Source organism: Lucilia cuprina, chromosome 6 (genome assembly GCF_022045245.1).
Source record: "Lucilia cuprina isolate Lc7/37 chromosome 6, ASM2204524v1, whole genome shotgun sequence".
NCBI classification, from domain to species: Eukaryota; Metazoa; Arthropoda; class Insecta; order Diptera; family Calliphoridae; genus Lucilia; species Lucilia cuprina.
In genome coordinates, this window is record NC_060954.1 from 36,909,334 (window position 1) to 36,925,012 (window position 15,679).

Here is a 15,679-nt window from a genome sequence, read left to right on the forward strand (position 1 = left end):
ACAAAAATATCAGCTAAATTTACAAGAAAGATAAGAAACAACGAAAAAAATGGATGAAACTCCAATTAATTTGGAAAATATTTTGGAACAAGCTCCAAAATGGACATTTGCTGGTGATTTTACACTTCTACAATGGATGAATCAAATATCACAGGTATTTTTTAATGGTCTTAAAGGAAAAGTTAGAAGAGAATTTAAAGACATTCTAATTTGTTTCAAAATTCTCTATAGGATTTGGAAACTAGAGCTACAAAAACTACAGATGCTTTAGCAAAACTCAATAATAATATTAGATCAACCAATATAGCATTGGATAATGTGGCCAATAGTCTGACCACTTTGCAGTTTGGTAATCAGTTTGTTGAATGTCGGGTGCAAGATGATGATGAAACATTGGCAAATGAAGCCACTGGCAATGATAGTGTTAAGGTATGTAATTGAATGTAGCAGTGAAAAATACATCTTTATTGGTATAGTTTTACACAATTTTTATTAATTGATGGATTTGGTAGCATATTTTTTACTATATGTACTAATAATAGTTGATCTAACTTTCTGATTGGATCGACATTCTGATTTTACTTAATTATTTAATCCGTCTGTGTGAACTTGCAATTTTTATTATAATTTAATATTATTTCTAACAGTTTTTTGAAAATATTTCTTTGATTCGGTTATATCTCCAAAACTACAAATCAACAGGCCCATAAAAGGACTGTCCACAAAAATTGCCTTATCATGCTCAAATAATGTTTATTTATCATCTCCATTTATTTATTTTAGCCAATTGAACATACTCCCTCATCCAAAGAAATACTTAATAAATTTCTGGATAATAATCTTAAAGTCCTTAGAAATTGTCACGAAAAGTATTCAATTGATCTTGATGATTCTGATGAGGATGAAGAAGGAAATTCTAAAGAAAAAACGTAAGTATTTTTAGATCAAATACATTTGCTAAAGATCTCAATCTTTTAAATTAGTAGTCAAATCGGTGCACAAATTTGTATACCTTCCGAATAACATTTTTAAAAAAGTTTTTTAATTAAACGTATTTCCATTTTAGCTGCATTTATCAACCCATTAATCCTTATAATGAAAAGCCTCTACCCTTTATATTTGGCTCAAAGGATTGGCATGCTAAATGGCATGTGGGTCTATATGAAAATCAACAAGAAAATAACTATTCTGGTGATGAAATATCCGAAGCATTTTCAGAATCATCTTCAACTTCACACTTGGATGATAATGAATCATTTGAATCGAATACCGAATGGGCGTCAAGTAATTCCATTGATAATGACAATTTAAATACAAATATTGAGGTTAAAAATGCCTCTACTTTACGAGGATCACAGCCGCTACATCCAGGAACACCAAGTATACCCATCAATGTGGCCAGAAATAAAGCAACAATTAGTGAATCGTCCTCACTATCTACACCATCATCATCTTTGGCTAAGAATTCTTTGAGAACTACAAAACAAACGGATAATTTAACACAAAGATCAGAGAGTAAAACTTCATTAAACTCTAAGATATCTTCTAAGGGATCAACTAAGGTTTCGGTCAACAATAAAGAAACTCCTCCTATGCAATATAGACAACAACCTCAACCATTTGTAGATTTATTTGCTGAACCACCAGAAGATCTAGAATCTTCAACAACATCTTCATCGGTGTCCTCTGCTCAAAATGTTGTAAGACCTCAAGATAATACACGTTCTTTGAATGCAGAAAGTCCGTCTGTTTTTAAAACTCAACCTCCTCCCTTTGTGGATCTTTTTGCTGAGCCACCAGAAGATATACCTTCATCTACAGCATCCTCCTCAATATCTTCTGGTCTTAATATTAAACGTAAAACAGTTAATCTCTTCGATGATGATGAAGACGATTTAGCTAAAGATGATTTATTGTCCGCCTTAACTAAAAAAGATGAATTGGTTGCAACCAAAACTGATGTAAAGAAAACTTTAACACCTGCTAAGGCCACCATTATAGAGAAACAACCCTTAACTAAAAAAGATGAATTTGTTGCAACTAAAACTGATGAAAAGAAAACTTTAACACCTGCTAAGGCCACCATTGTAGAGAAACAACCTTTAAATATAACGAAAACTCCCAAAACTCTTTTTGAAGATAGTGATGATGACGATGATGATTTCTTAAAAGCTTTTGCACAAAAAACTGCCTCTAAAGCAGCCACTAAAAGCACTTTAACTAAAACTCTATTATTCGACAATGACTTCCCAGAACCTTCTTTAGAAACGAACTCAAGTAAAACTCAGGAAAATATTGCAAAACCTAAAGTACGAAATATATTTAATGATCTTGAAGATAATGAAGATGATTTATTTGTTAAGAAAACAAAAGATGAGTCCAAACTTTTAACTCAAGAGCCAAAAATTACGGATCATGCTAAACTAGAGAAGCCGTTTGTTAAAACTGAAATTAAAAAGATGCCTGTTAATTTATTTGATGATTCTAAAATGGAGCAACCAGTTATTGAAAATAAAAACAAATCTGTTAAACTATTTGATGATTTTGAGGATGAACCTATAAGTGAAAATTTGTCTATCAACAAAAAACCAAAGAAAATAAATCTATTTGATGATTTGGAAGACGAGGAGGTAGATGATTTATTTTCTATTAAAACAAAACAAACTAGTATCAAGAAAACTCCCATAGAAAGTAGTTTAAAGGAAAAACAAGTAGAATCCTTCGAAGTAACAAACAAAGAAGTTGATAGAGAAGATATTGGAAAGAAAATAAATGAAAATATTCTGGAGGAAAGTAGCCTGAAAGACAATGAAGCAAAAACCTTAGTAGAAACAAATAAACAAATAGAAACAAAAGAAATTGTTAATGAAAAATCACCAACTGTGAAGGAAAATAATGAATGTAAAATTGTTAGTGAAGATCAGATTCTTGAAAGAAATACCAACAAAAAAGAAACAATTCCTGAAAAAACAGAAGATAAAGAACATGTTAAGGATATAAAAGTTTTAGACAATAAAGAAAACAAAACAACAGATCAATCTAAACTCTTTGAAAATGATGAAAATCAACTTTCTAAAGAAACTACAAAAGCTACTGAGACCTCAACAGATTTATCAAAGTTAGAGTCAAAGGAAATTCCAATAGATCATAAAGAACTAATTAATAATGATAGCACCTCAATAATACCCGAAAAAACTATCACGGTAGCAGCAAATACAAAACAAATATCGAATACATCTAATAAATATGACTTTAATTCAGTTTTATTATTCGATGAACCACCCGAAGATGATAATGCCTTCTTTGAAACGCTTACAAAAACTCCACAGGCTCTTAATAATAATTATAATGCCATAGATTTGGAACATGATTTATATGAACCTGAATTACCGAAAGTACCTGTGGCTAGTGCCAGTTCTAATCAAACGGATTCTATTGATACTAAAACGAATAATTTATATACTGGTTTGCAGCTATTTAGCGATATACCTCCAGATGATGATGATGATCACGTTGCTGCTAATGATACTTCTAATCATTCGCCCGATGTTAATTCTACTAAACGTTTACATAGTGTATTCTATGATGATTTCAATGAAACTTTAATGGCTTTAAATCAAAATCAAATTGTAAAAGATATAACAGCACATTCTATATTCAGTGAAGAGCCACCGCCCATTAATGAGGAATTAAAATCTACAACTAGTAAAGATACTATAGATCATAAAGTACCTGATGTTAAGGAGTTGGAGTTGAAAAAAGATGACAAACTTAAGGGTTCTGAAATAGCAGCTAAACTTGAAGAAGCTTTAACAAAACCTAGTAATAAAAATGACACTACAGCAGCAGCAGCAAAACGACCAGTTTCTAAATTACAAATGCCTCATATAAATATTAACGTTCAAGCTCTCTTACCAGGTGCTAATAATACTTTGAGAAAAACCAAAGATGAGGCAACAAAATCGATTACAATAGAACAAGATAATAATGATGTAAAGGATAACATTTCTACAGCGCAAATAAAGGAAAAGAAAGCGAGTAGCTCAACAAAGCCAACAGCAGAGATAACTAGAACAGCTGAAACTGAACATATATTACCCAGTGTTACAAAAAATCGTGTTAGAGGTCCAGCCGCCCGAAGACCCTCCACACGCAGGGCCAGACAAGAAAATTATCGCAAGAGTATGCTTGAAGAACCAGTAACATTAGAAAGTGATGATGAAAATAAGGAGTTAGAAAGTAAAAAGCTTGAAACAAATCATCCTATAACCTCGCCAAAGGATGGGCAATCACAAATTAATAAAGAGATTCAAAAGAGACTAGTTGAAAAGATAAAAGATGAAACTCTTAAGACCACAACCCCCTTAACATCTACTTTGTTTGATGATAAACTAACAGAACAAAGTAACATTTCCCATATAAGCAAAAGTTTAAATTTGGAAAACAAAACGGAAAACTTTAAAGAGGAAACAACAACATCTTCATCAAAAGAAAGTGTGACAAACTTAACAAATATTGCAAAAGATAAATCAGATATCTTTGAACCAAAGGAAAATGTTAACAAATTACATAAAAAGGAAGAAATTAAACAAAAACCAATACAAACAAAGACATCATTACTTTTTGTCGATGACGAAGAAGAGGACGATGATGATGATCTATTTAAACATATCAAAATTTCGAAAACAACTACAATAACAACTAAAACAGAGACAAAATTAAATAAAAATGATAATAGCGCTACAAATCTGTTTGCTAATAATCCTAATGTTCAAGTCACAAAAGGGCAACCAAAACCATCGACTTCAAATGCCGAACCAAATGCACATGTTGATTCTAACACTTTAACTACAACGAAACCTGACAACAATAACAAACAACCTATAAAAGATAAAACAAAAACTGAGATTACAAAAAAAGCATCATTTTTCGATGATGATGATGACGAAGAAGATGATAATGATGTCGATTTATTTAAGACTAACATACAAACTAAACAAACAACCAATAATTCCAATACCTTAGAGGAGAGAAATAGAATAGCCAAATCTAAATTTAAATCATTTTTAGATAGTGAAAGTGATGAAGAACCTATTGTAGCTGGTCTACAAACAACGGCAACAACAACATCATCACAACATACTAAAACGGCATCGACTAACAAACTTCCAAATGTTAACATTCCATCAATAAAGGATACAAATACGAAATTATTTTCCGATTCCGATACGGATAGTGATGATTTGTTTGGCAAATTGTCATCAACTAAAACTTCAAATAATAAAATATCTACAGAAACTACGTTGAAAAGTCAAAAAACTCAAATCAAAGCTCAAACCAAATCTTCATTATTTAGTGATGACAGTGAGGCTGATGATTTTCCCATCTCCTCTAAGAATACTGCTAAAATTGCGTCATCCAAGAGTTTATTGAAAGAAATTAAACCAAAAACCGCAGCTCAAACAAATACAAGTCTGTTTAGCGATGTAGACAGCGATGAAGATGATTTATTTGGTAGTGTAGCGTCAAAAGTGGCAACTACAACTGGTAAGTATTTTAACTTATTATTTAAAAACCGTGGACTTTACTTTAAGTGTGGTCTTTACTTAGAAACTCAGAAACTCTTTATGTTCTGGGAATTAAAGTACAGTGCGATGTCCACTGGACTAAACACTTTTTGGAAGTGTCAAAAGAAGCATTCAAGTGTCTCGGCGTAAGACTTAACTTATCCCATTTGATTTTTTACTATTTATTTTATTTATATTCAATCGAAATGGAACAGCAATTTAATTCAGGTCTGAGTTGGGAAACAACTCTCACGTCATCGTTTTTATTTCTTAAGGACGGTCAGGCTTGTGCTTGTTGCTGGGCTTTCGACAGTGTTACTCCTCACCGTTATGCGTTGTCTTCATTAAACGCGTGCTTTCGTTTTACCTCAGAGTGAGGTAATGTTTTCAACTGGTGGAGACCATAAAATACTCACGATATAACCTGGTGGAGATCATTTAAACTCAAATATATACAGGTGGAGAAAGTCTTGAAAGATCTGGTGTGAAACTTTGCGGCTACACTGTGTATGTCTATTTAGTACAATAATGTGTTTAATGGATATATTTTCGTCAACTCCTGTGTTAAGAAAAAACCATATGTATATGCCGCACTATACTTACCCCCGGGGGCATGTTACCTTGGCGAGACCTCCGCCTTGGTGTTATTGCAATCCCGGGGTACAAAGAGATGACCAATATCTCCAGTCTGGCCGGGACTGAAAAATTGGTTACAGTCTACAGCTTGGTTTAGTCATTGCATAGATTGACAGAGGACAGACCAGAGTACCGCATAATCTGGTACTACGGGTGGCCAGTGGTTTAAACCCGAATTCGCGTGAAGAGTAAGTGGCGTTTATAAAGTCAATATTTCGAGATAAGTTAGGTGTTGTTGCCGAAAACAACAGATAGCCCACAGAGGAGTTACTAAGGGACTAAGCGTTGGAACTGAGTTGGTCTAAATTGTATATGGTACGGGAGGAATACCCCACCCGTCTACCTAATAAATGTGTCGTATGTTTTTCTCTTATGAATGTGTCGTTGAATGATGATGGATGAAAGGTATCATATACATATGATACCATTGAATTTTCCTTCCTTATCCAGATATGTTCAGAGTATACTGTGTTCATATCAGAATTACCACAGTGTGTCCCTGTGAGTAAGAACAATGCCTTCGGCTTATTGACGGATCGTACTTCGGTCCATCGGTTACGTCTCTAGGTGTTGTTGCCGAATCAACAGAGGCCATCCAATGGTCAGAGATGTACAAAAATTGCCACCTGAGTTCTTCATTGAAGAACAAAGGGGCGATGATAGACCGTTCTCGAGTCTACAAAGTGGATGAAAAAGACCACCGTGAGATAAGGCCGTCAAGGCAGGTGCTCTCGTTAAAACTCTCGACAGTTATGCCGCACTATACAATTGTGAAACGTCCTCACCTTTGTTTTATTGCAAGTCTGGGTGTGTACCATTACTTCTAGTCTATTTGAGACTTCAAACAACAGGAGTCAATAGATTCTTCGGAGTCTTTAACTCCGGGTCTAACCAGACAACCATACAATCTGGCACTATATGAGTCGGTGGCCTACAGAATTCATCATGTACCTGCTATTGGCTGAGGTCCTTTCGAGGATCACCGTTAAAATTTAAAACACAAAAAGTGCAATATTGAGAAGAATCAATCACAGGTATTCGACACACACCCCACCAAAGGTAAATCATACCGACTTCATAAGTTACTGCTTTCGCAGCCATAGATTTTACGTATAAAACACGAGACAGAAGGAGCTATTAATAAGTTTTTGATTAACCCATCAGCTCGTAGTCAGACAAAATGGTTTAATAACATATTGAGTATCCCCGGGGCATGTTTCGCTTCTCGGTGTATTGAAATCCCGGGAAAAAGAGGTGCTAACAGTATCTTTAGTCTTCTGGGACTATAAACTGGTCATGTCACTTAAGCTAGTCCTTGGTATGATTTGACAGGAGTCTAACCAGAGAGGAGTGACTGTGAAACTATGCACTGAAAGTTCTTAATTGTATATGATACGGGATGAATGTAGGGGCCTCACTCACCCGTATACCAAGAATAAATGTGTCGTATGTTGTTCTCTTATGAATGTGTCGGACGAATGAAAAGTGTGCTTGGTTAAATGGCAATGGATGAAAGATATCACATGCACGTTTGTTTATACCAAAATTGCCATAGCGTGACACTGTGAGTAAGATCGACATCACTATCTATAAGGATTCAGAATATTTATACTTTATAGGATCGGAAATTACAAATGAAATGACAAACTTATATGTATAGATATAAAAATAACTAAATACATTTTACAATGCAGATAAGATAACTTAAATCAAGTCTATGAAAGCTTGTAATTAATTCATTTTCTAACTTTATTTTAGCAACAAATATAACAAACATTAGAGCAACAACAAATATATCCAATACAAAAGTAACAACAGCAACAACAACAACAAAACCCATTGCTTCTACAGCCGAAGTAACTAAATCAAAAACTATAGCAGACAATCCCTTAGCTGATTTATTATAAAAATGCTAAATTAATTTAAACTAATTTTATTATAATTATTGTAATATGTAATTAAACAAAAACCCTAAACTGTTATTTACTATTTAATATTTTAAATGAAAAAAAAAAAACGAAGAAAAAAGTGCATTGAAATTCGTATAACGAATTAAGTTTATTTTAAAATAATTATTACGAGTATATTTACATAGACAGTTTTCTTTAGATAAACTTAAATTTAATTTAAATAAAATAATCGTTGTAATGAATTAAAAAAAATACAAATTATTAATAAAAAAGATACATTAAAATAGTTAATAATAAATTTACAATTTCATCTAAATAACATTTTCAATTTATGGACGTTTATTTTCATTTCTCTTTCTTTTTTGTTTTTTTTTTAAATCAATTGTTATAAAACTATAGTTGGTTGTTTAACTTGAGTTAGTTTTTGATCTTTGGCTAACGTTTAAAATATTTTGCATAGTATTATTTATTCTTTCATTTATTCATTAAATATTTTAAATGTTTTTTTTTTTTTGTTAATGAAAAAGCTATTTTAGAAAATTAATTAATAAACAAATTTTAACACAAAATTACGAGTATCAATAAAAACGTTTTTAAATATATAAACAAAAATATAAAAAATATGCATATAATTGTATAAAATATAATAATGACTTGATATTACACTCTCTTATTTATGGGGGTAGGTAGCACCTTAAAATTATAATATTCTTTTGTTCGATAAAATAAGGAAAAGGGTTTCCTTAAAAAAATTACTTTTTATTTAAATCATAAGGCCACATCACGATATTTACGATAATCATCGGATTCATTACCTAAAGATAACTTACTATTGGCCGTTATATAGGGATTAGTGTAGTTGGCATAACCAAAACCACCATAATATTGTAATTGTTGTGAGTTGCGCCTTTGAAATTGTGGTGCTAAAGGAGCACCAGGTGTTAGACTTGTCTGACTGCCCGGTCTACGGTAGAGATTCAAATTACTATTGTACGGCAACTGTTGTGGAGGTCTTTGCTGCTGATGTTGTTGTATATAACCCAACATTGCTAGATAGTATTGCTGCTGCTGATTATAGTTCTGCAAAAGATTATTACCATAGGCTGCCAAATCATTTTGTACTTTATTAATGCCATCAAGATTTTCCAACGATATACAATTGCGAGCCAATTTTGTAGGAGGTCCCTGTTTGCCCGCCTGTACATGAGGTGGCAGTGCCATGGGTTCTCGTTGCGGTGGCTGTTGGCCACGCTGTTGTGGTGGGGAAGGTTGTTTCGGTTCAATGGAACAATAAATGGGATCATTTGAGCTAGAACCTATAAGAGAGGGTGGCTGTTGTTTTTGAGTATCCTGCAGATTTTGTTTTAAATCATCGATGGTTATATTGAAATATTTGCCATTCTTTTCATCACTATTTTCCAATACATAACGTGGATTGTAAAGACCGGGCAAAGTACATCTCAGATCCATAAGAGATTGAGCACGATTGTTGCCTAAAACAGTTGAACAGTTAAGTAATCGTTCCAGGTTTAACCAATAAACTATTAACTTACCCGTTCTATTGCCATTATTACCTTGCGCCGCATATTGTTGCAAAAACGGCAACGCAAACATACTGGCATTGAATTCGTTTTGTGATCCAAATGCATTTAAACCCTGAGGCTGTGATCCATTAATACTGGCCTTACCAGCTGCTTCGGTTATTTGAAAACCTGCATTTTCAAATGCTGTTTGTTGATTTTGTAAACGTTTACTGGAACGTCGAGAATCGGCTTTAGTTATGGGTACACTGGGCGGAGGTGTTTGCAGCTGCAACCGTGTGGCTAAATCTTGTAGTTGTGTAAGAACTTGAGATTCACGACGCCATCTAAAAAAGAAATTTAGAAAATGTTGTTAGAAAAATAACAAGAGATAAAGTGTTTTCTAATACGGACGAGTGGATTGGTTTCAACGGCGTATAGTCTTTACTGATGTATCCAAGACGAAATCCGTAGATATGAAATAACCCTTTACGACATGGTCTGAATTAACGATTTATGTTGATAGTCAGTCAGCTTATAAAGCTCCGAAATGTCAACCTAACCAGCAGCAGAAGAGCCCTATAAGTGTTAGTCAGGTTATATATAGTTAGGTTGTGTTTAGTATCTGTACTCTGTATTATACAGGGTAATGGGATCGAAGATGAATTAGGCAGTCAGGGTTCAGATCTGGATTTTAATAGTAAAGAAAGATCTGTAATCCCCAGAAAATTCAAAGACTACCAAACGTTACAGTTGGACTGTAGTACTTCTAAGGCTCTATGGCCGAAGGTAAATGGAAAAGCAACCAAATTACTTTTAGGATTAGACAGGACATGATTATAAGAATGCTGGCAAGGATAACAAGCGGTAACTGTCGGATTAAGAGAGAGATTATGCAATTATTCTTTAGGAAATGAAATAGCAAACGAACTGGGAGTTGTAGCTGGGTGTGACTTGGATAACATTGTAGGTTTTATTATATATCTAATTTCTTTCTCTCTATATTCTATGTATGGTGTTGCATATAATGTTTAAAAAACCAACACCAAACATTTAAAATTCGAGAATTCATCCATCCATTTTTGTATATATTCTCATTTAATCCGGTCTCTACGTGATTTATTCTATGTTTCTACGTTCAATATTATAGAAAATTCAAAAAGTATCTTTTGAACAATAAAAAAGTACCAAATAGTTCGAAAAAACACCAATTGTGAGAGTGTCGAACTTTCACCAGTGTGTTGAATTTACACAACTCATTTACAAAACTCTTCTGTGTATTATTGTTGTAAAACAATGTCATAGTCTTACTTCTTATTATTTTTTGACTAAAAGGTTTCCATTTACTCAGAGATCTACATGTTTACTTTCATCATTATAGGTTCAATGTTATAGAACATTAAAAAAAGGACCAATGTTATAGAACATTCAAAAAAGGACCTTTGAAGAAGGAAATGTTTTCCCATCCCTATTTAAATTTGCACAGACAATTTTCCATCTAAGATTTCCCCATAAAAAAACCATAACAACACTTGTTGATTTTGCTCCGATTTGCTTTTATACGTACAAGAACAACATACGTTTTATCTATTACCCTCCCGCCGAATCAAAGAGCCCTCTACCTCTACACTTTTCCACACCCAAGAATGAAACAGTCATTGAAGTAGTAAACTCTCTATATCGTGAAAAGCTCTATGACCTCCAAATTCGAGGCTACGCAATATTTGCAACAGACGCTTTTGTAATGAACCACAGCACAGGATGTGCGGTGTGAAATATCTCCTACAACAATAATTTTCTCTTCAAAATTTCCAACAAAGTTTCATCTCTGACCGAAGAGCTCTAAGCTATTAACAAGGCAATTGACATCATATTAGAAGATGGGTTTTCCCATGCTGTCATTTTCATAGATAGCAAAAATGCATGCATGCTTTTGAGGAAGAATACGTCGCACAACTTCCTTATACATAATAAACACCGCAAAATTGAGTCCCCCAACCTGTCCATATGGGACTATCTTTAAATGAGCTGGTGGACTACTACGCGAAACACGTTGCCTATGGCGGCAGCATAATAACGCCAATGATATATCTAAAGGACGCTTTCTCAGAGATCTTCAATTGCCTTTGGGACTAATGGAGTCTAGAATACATACAACAACAACAAAAAGTGAAGCAATTTAATGATATCTTTCGAGATCTACCAAAATCGCAATGGTTCACAAATTCCATTCTTTCATCGCACGAAATCAAATTGATTAATCGGCTTCTAACTGGTCACACATAAAATAAACCGCATCTTAAGATGATCGGATCTACGCAAACTCATTTATATGATATATGCAACATACTCGAAGACAACAACCATCAAGTCTTTGTATGTCCAAAATATGTCACACAACACCAACAGTTCCCTCTTTTTAGTATGTATGACAATCTTCTTGATGTACAGCCCTGACGTATAAGCATATGATACATGCTTGGTCATTAACACCGTCAAATCAATAAATGAAAAGAACAACGTTTACCATATAAAGCCTCATATTTGTTATTTCATTTTGTCTAATCCTGCACACAACACTCTTAGTTTTATGAAATTTTCAGAAGGATTTTTCCTCATATATGAAGCGATTTTGATGATTTTAAATAGAAAACTTCTGGAAAGCATGTTTGACAAACTTTTATGTTACACTTCACGCGAATGTGAAGGGTATAGTAATCAAAATTCATTTTCTACAAAGCTTTCTATTGTTTAAAAATCAAAAGAATTAAGAAACAAACTAGTTTTTTTTTTGTATACGAAACAAAAAGACTTAAGACACATACTTACTCCTTTTATTGGTTTATACAATAAAAGACTTAAGACACGTACTTTATTTATATTCGCATGGATTTATAAATCGAAAAAGACTTAAGACACATACTTCTTTAATTGATTAATACAAACAAAAGACACAAACTTTATTTATTATTTTTTCATTCATTAAAAAGACTTAGGAAATGAACGTTTTTAGGTTGTAACCGAAAATAAAAAAAAAAAAAAACAAAAAGAATTAAGACACAAACGTTTTCTATTGCATTTTCAAATTCCAAACAAAAAAACTTAAGAAAACAAATTTTGATTGTATTAACAATTTACAATTTATTTTAGTAAAAAGCACAAAAAACAATGGGTTACGAACAAATATCCAATAATAATCAACGTCAAAATAGAACGATTACAGTACATGGTTAAGTTTTTTAGAATTGATAAAATATTTGGTTGGAAAAAGTTATTTATTAATGTTATCATTAATAATTTGCTACACAACAAATTAGTAAATATTTCCATAAAAATGTGAATAACATTCTTGCAACTTATTCATTATTTAACGTTAAGTTTAAGTTAATTATACTTTTAACTGCCCTTAAGCAAATAAAAAAAAAACTCACACAAATTAAAACCAAATGAAAGTGAAAAGAAGTTATAACAGTTTTAAAACCTCAACGTCTTGAAAGAAATTTCCATTAACAAGTTTTATAACATGTTTGTTAGTGTGTTTTATTTTCATTGAGTTTTTTTGTTTGCTTTAGTTTTGTTTTTTTTTTTTTTAACACACAATTATAAATAAATTTAAGCAAAAGTTAAACTACAACTTGTATTTAGCTAAAAATAATATTTGTTATTTATTTACAATTTTTCTACATACCTTAGGCCAGTTGGTATCACGCAAATTAAAGCAAAACAATTTATAACCAAACGCACTAAATACGCTATTAATTCGGTTAAACCATGAACGGATTGTAGGCCCTAAAAGAGACCCAAATGTTTAATGTTTATTATTATTATTATTTGTTATTTGTTTTTCATATAACTTACCCAATGTTGTGTGGTCATAATCATGACAAATATTAATTCAGGTATTGATAGTATACCTATAACTACTGACCAGGCAAATAGCCCCCATGATAGGCCCGTTACTAGGCCATGTATTAGTATTGTTGTGGCTACAAATACCACAAAGTATTGTGTACATAATATGTAGGCTGAATAGGGTAAATCACCTTTTGCTTCTAGAATCCATGATACTTCACATGAAAATGCACCCAAATAGACAATCTGAAATGTAGACCAAACGAAAAAGTGTAAAAAGGTGAATCAAAAGAATTTAACAAAAATAAATTATAAACAGCAATAGTAAATTTTAAACTGTTTCTAAGTATGCGTCCTCCCCGGATGGTGTTGGTGATCTGTCATATCAGCCGAGTGAATGCAGATTGTCCATCCCAAGCGGATTGCGTATTCTCTACGATGCAAAGTTTAAATAGGTAATAATATTCAAATTACAATGTTGTTGTTATTGTTTATCTGCTGCAAGTTATGTGTCGTCATCCTGCAGAATACTACTATTCGTAACGGATGCGTCTAGCCTGCCCTATAGGTCATTGGTAAAAATGTTGAGGTTAAAGATGCTTCAGAAAGTCAATCCTATGGCCCTCTAAAGGATATATTGGTTTGTCTTTTAATAGCAAAAAAAATCAAATCTCCCAAGGATCTGAAGACTAAAAACAAACTTAAGAAGAAAAAATAGCTAAAACGTGTTCTCGCGTGTAATCGTGCGTAGAATATGTTAGTTCGTTTGAAAGGAGGATATATACACATCAAATCCGAAGAAATACACCTAGGCCTCTATCGGGCCTGTTGTGCGCTCCTTAACCAGTATCACAGGTGGGAATCGAACCCACCACCTCCGGTCTACCAGTCTAGAACACTAATCACTAACTTACCGGAGGCCACGAGCAGAATATAACTATAGAGGAAAGTACCTTGTAGCGGATAATGTGTCAAGCCTGCCCTACAGGCTAATGGCAAAAATGTTGTGGTGAAAGAGAGTTTAGGAAATCAATCCCATGATCCTCCGAAGGATATTTGGGTTTGTCTTTTCATATCTAAAGAATCAGATCTCTCTTATTTACAATCGGAGTCCTACAAGTGAAGTGAAGATAAACCCAAATAAACTATTAGGAAGGTGCGCAAGTTTACTAAATCAACTTTGGGACGACACCAGTAACCCTATGAGCGAAGTGGAGCAAACATTCAGTAAGAAGGTTTTAATCAAATATCCACAACATATTTATCTAATTCCAACTTAATTTACTATTCGGTCAACAATGAAATAGATCACGAAATCGCTGCTAAGGGTAAACATTGAAGATGTGATGTTGATGAAGTTGACAATTTGCTGTCATCGTTAATAACTTGGAGAAAAGTATTCAGTCTCCCCGGGGCGTCGCCAAAGTGAGATTAGTTAAGATAAATGACCGTAGACTGCTCTTGAAGTCATCCGTTATATTAAGGGATGGTCAAGTAAACTGATGACTGAAGGCATATTGAAAGTTTAAGGCAGCCAAAATACTAAATTAACCATCGAGGAATGGGAGAGTTCTTCTTCTATTAATATGTATCGACTTAATCGGTGGAAAATAACATCTAGTGCCGAAAATGACACAGAATTTTTAACTGCGGTTCCCTCAGCATTATTAGTTACTACATAGAGAAATCAAATCCTAAAAGATGTAGGGAATATTTCCTAATTATTATAAAACTAATTGGGCAATGTTAATGAACTTACTGAGGAGGATTTTAGGACATAGCACTATTCAATGTGGAAATAGAGAGATTAGACTCCAATATATAAAAATTTGAGGATGACCTCTAAGCGAACAGAGATATCATTTAGAGAAATCCAGGTAATTAAGGCAATCCAGAATCTAAGAAGAATTTTTACAAAACAAAACTCCTGGTAATTTTTTGTTAAAAATTTATATTCTAACAACAAACGACAATGAGTTTTTACACCATTTCTTCAGGACTAGGTGGTATATGCCCGGCATTGATGAGAGAAATTAGTTTCAACTTAATTAATTTAATAATTGCAGATAGGATACAAAGGTAGTATTTATTTCCCAAACTGTAAAGTCCATGTGGTATTCAATAGACTAATGCAAAAACTAGTAATCAATAACCTAGTCCATAGGCAATTAGACTAGTACAGCTCATACTCTAG

The 15,679-nt window shown here is 33.1% G+C and overlaps 2 protein-coding genes across 7 annotated transcripts in view; one reads left to right on the top strand and one right to left on the bottom strand.

Annotated features, from left to right (window-relative positions):
- Positions 1-8,321, top strand: LOC111678562 (WASH complex subunit 2). The gene is made up of 5 exons (XM_023439955.2): positions 1-154; positions 232-429; positions 784-929; positions 1,067-5,547; positions 7,962-8,321. Exons 1-5 carry the CDS (start codon positions 50-52, stop codon positions 8,108-8,110), a joined length of 5,079 nt encoding a protein of 1,692 aa, XP_023295723.2. The 5' UTR covers positions 1-49; the 3' UTR covers positions 8,111-8,321.
- Positions 8,233-15,679, bottom strand: part of LOC111678573 — a 26,183-nt gene continuing 18,736 nt past the window's right edge. For all 6 annotated transcript variants that reach the window (XM_046953490.1, XM_046953489.1, XM_046953488.1 and 3 more), the window contains 4 exons: positions 13,492-13,731; positions 13,322-13,422; positions 9,667-9,980; positions 8,233-9,606 (listed from right to left, as the gene is read on the bottom strand). In XM_046953490.1, the coding sequence (XP_046809446.1) occupies positions 8,882-9,606; positions 9,667-9,980; positions 13,322-13,422; positions 13,492-13,731 (1,380 nt within the window). In that variant the 3' untranslated portion in view covers positions 8,233-8,881. The remainder of the gene's footprint in view (positions 9,607-9,666; positions 9,981-13,321; positions 13,423-13,491; positions 13,732-15,679) is intronic.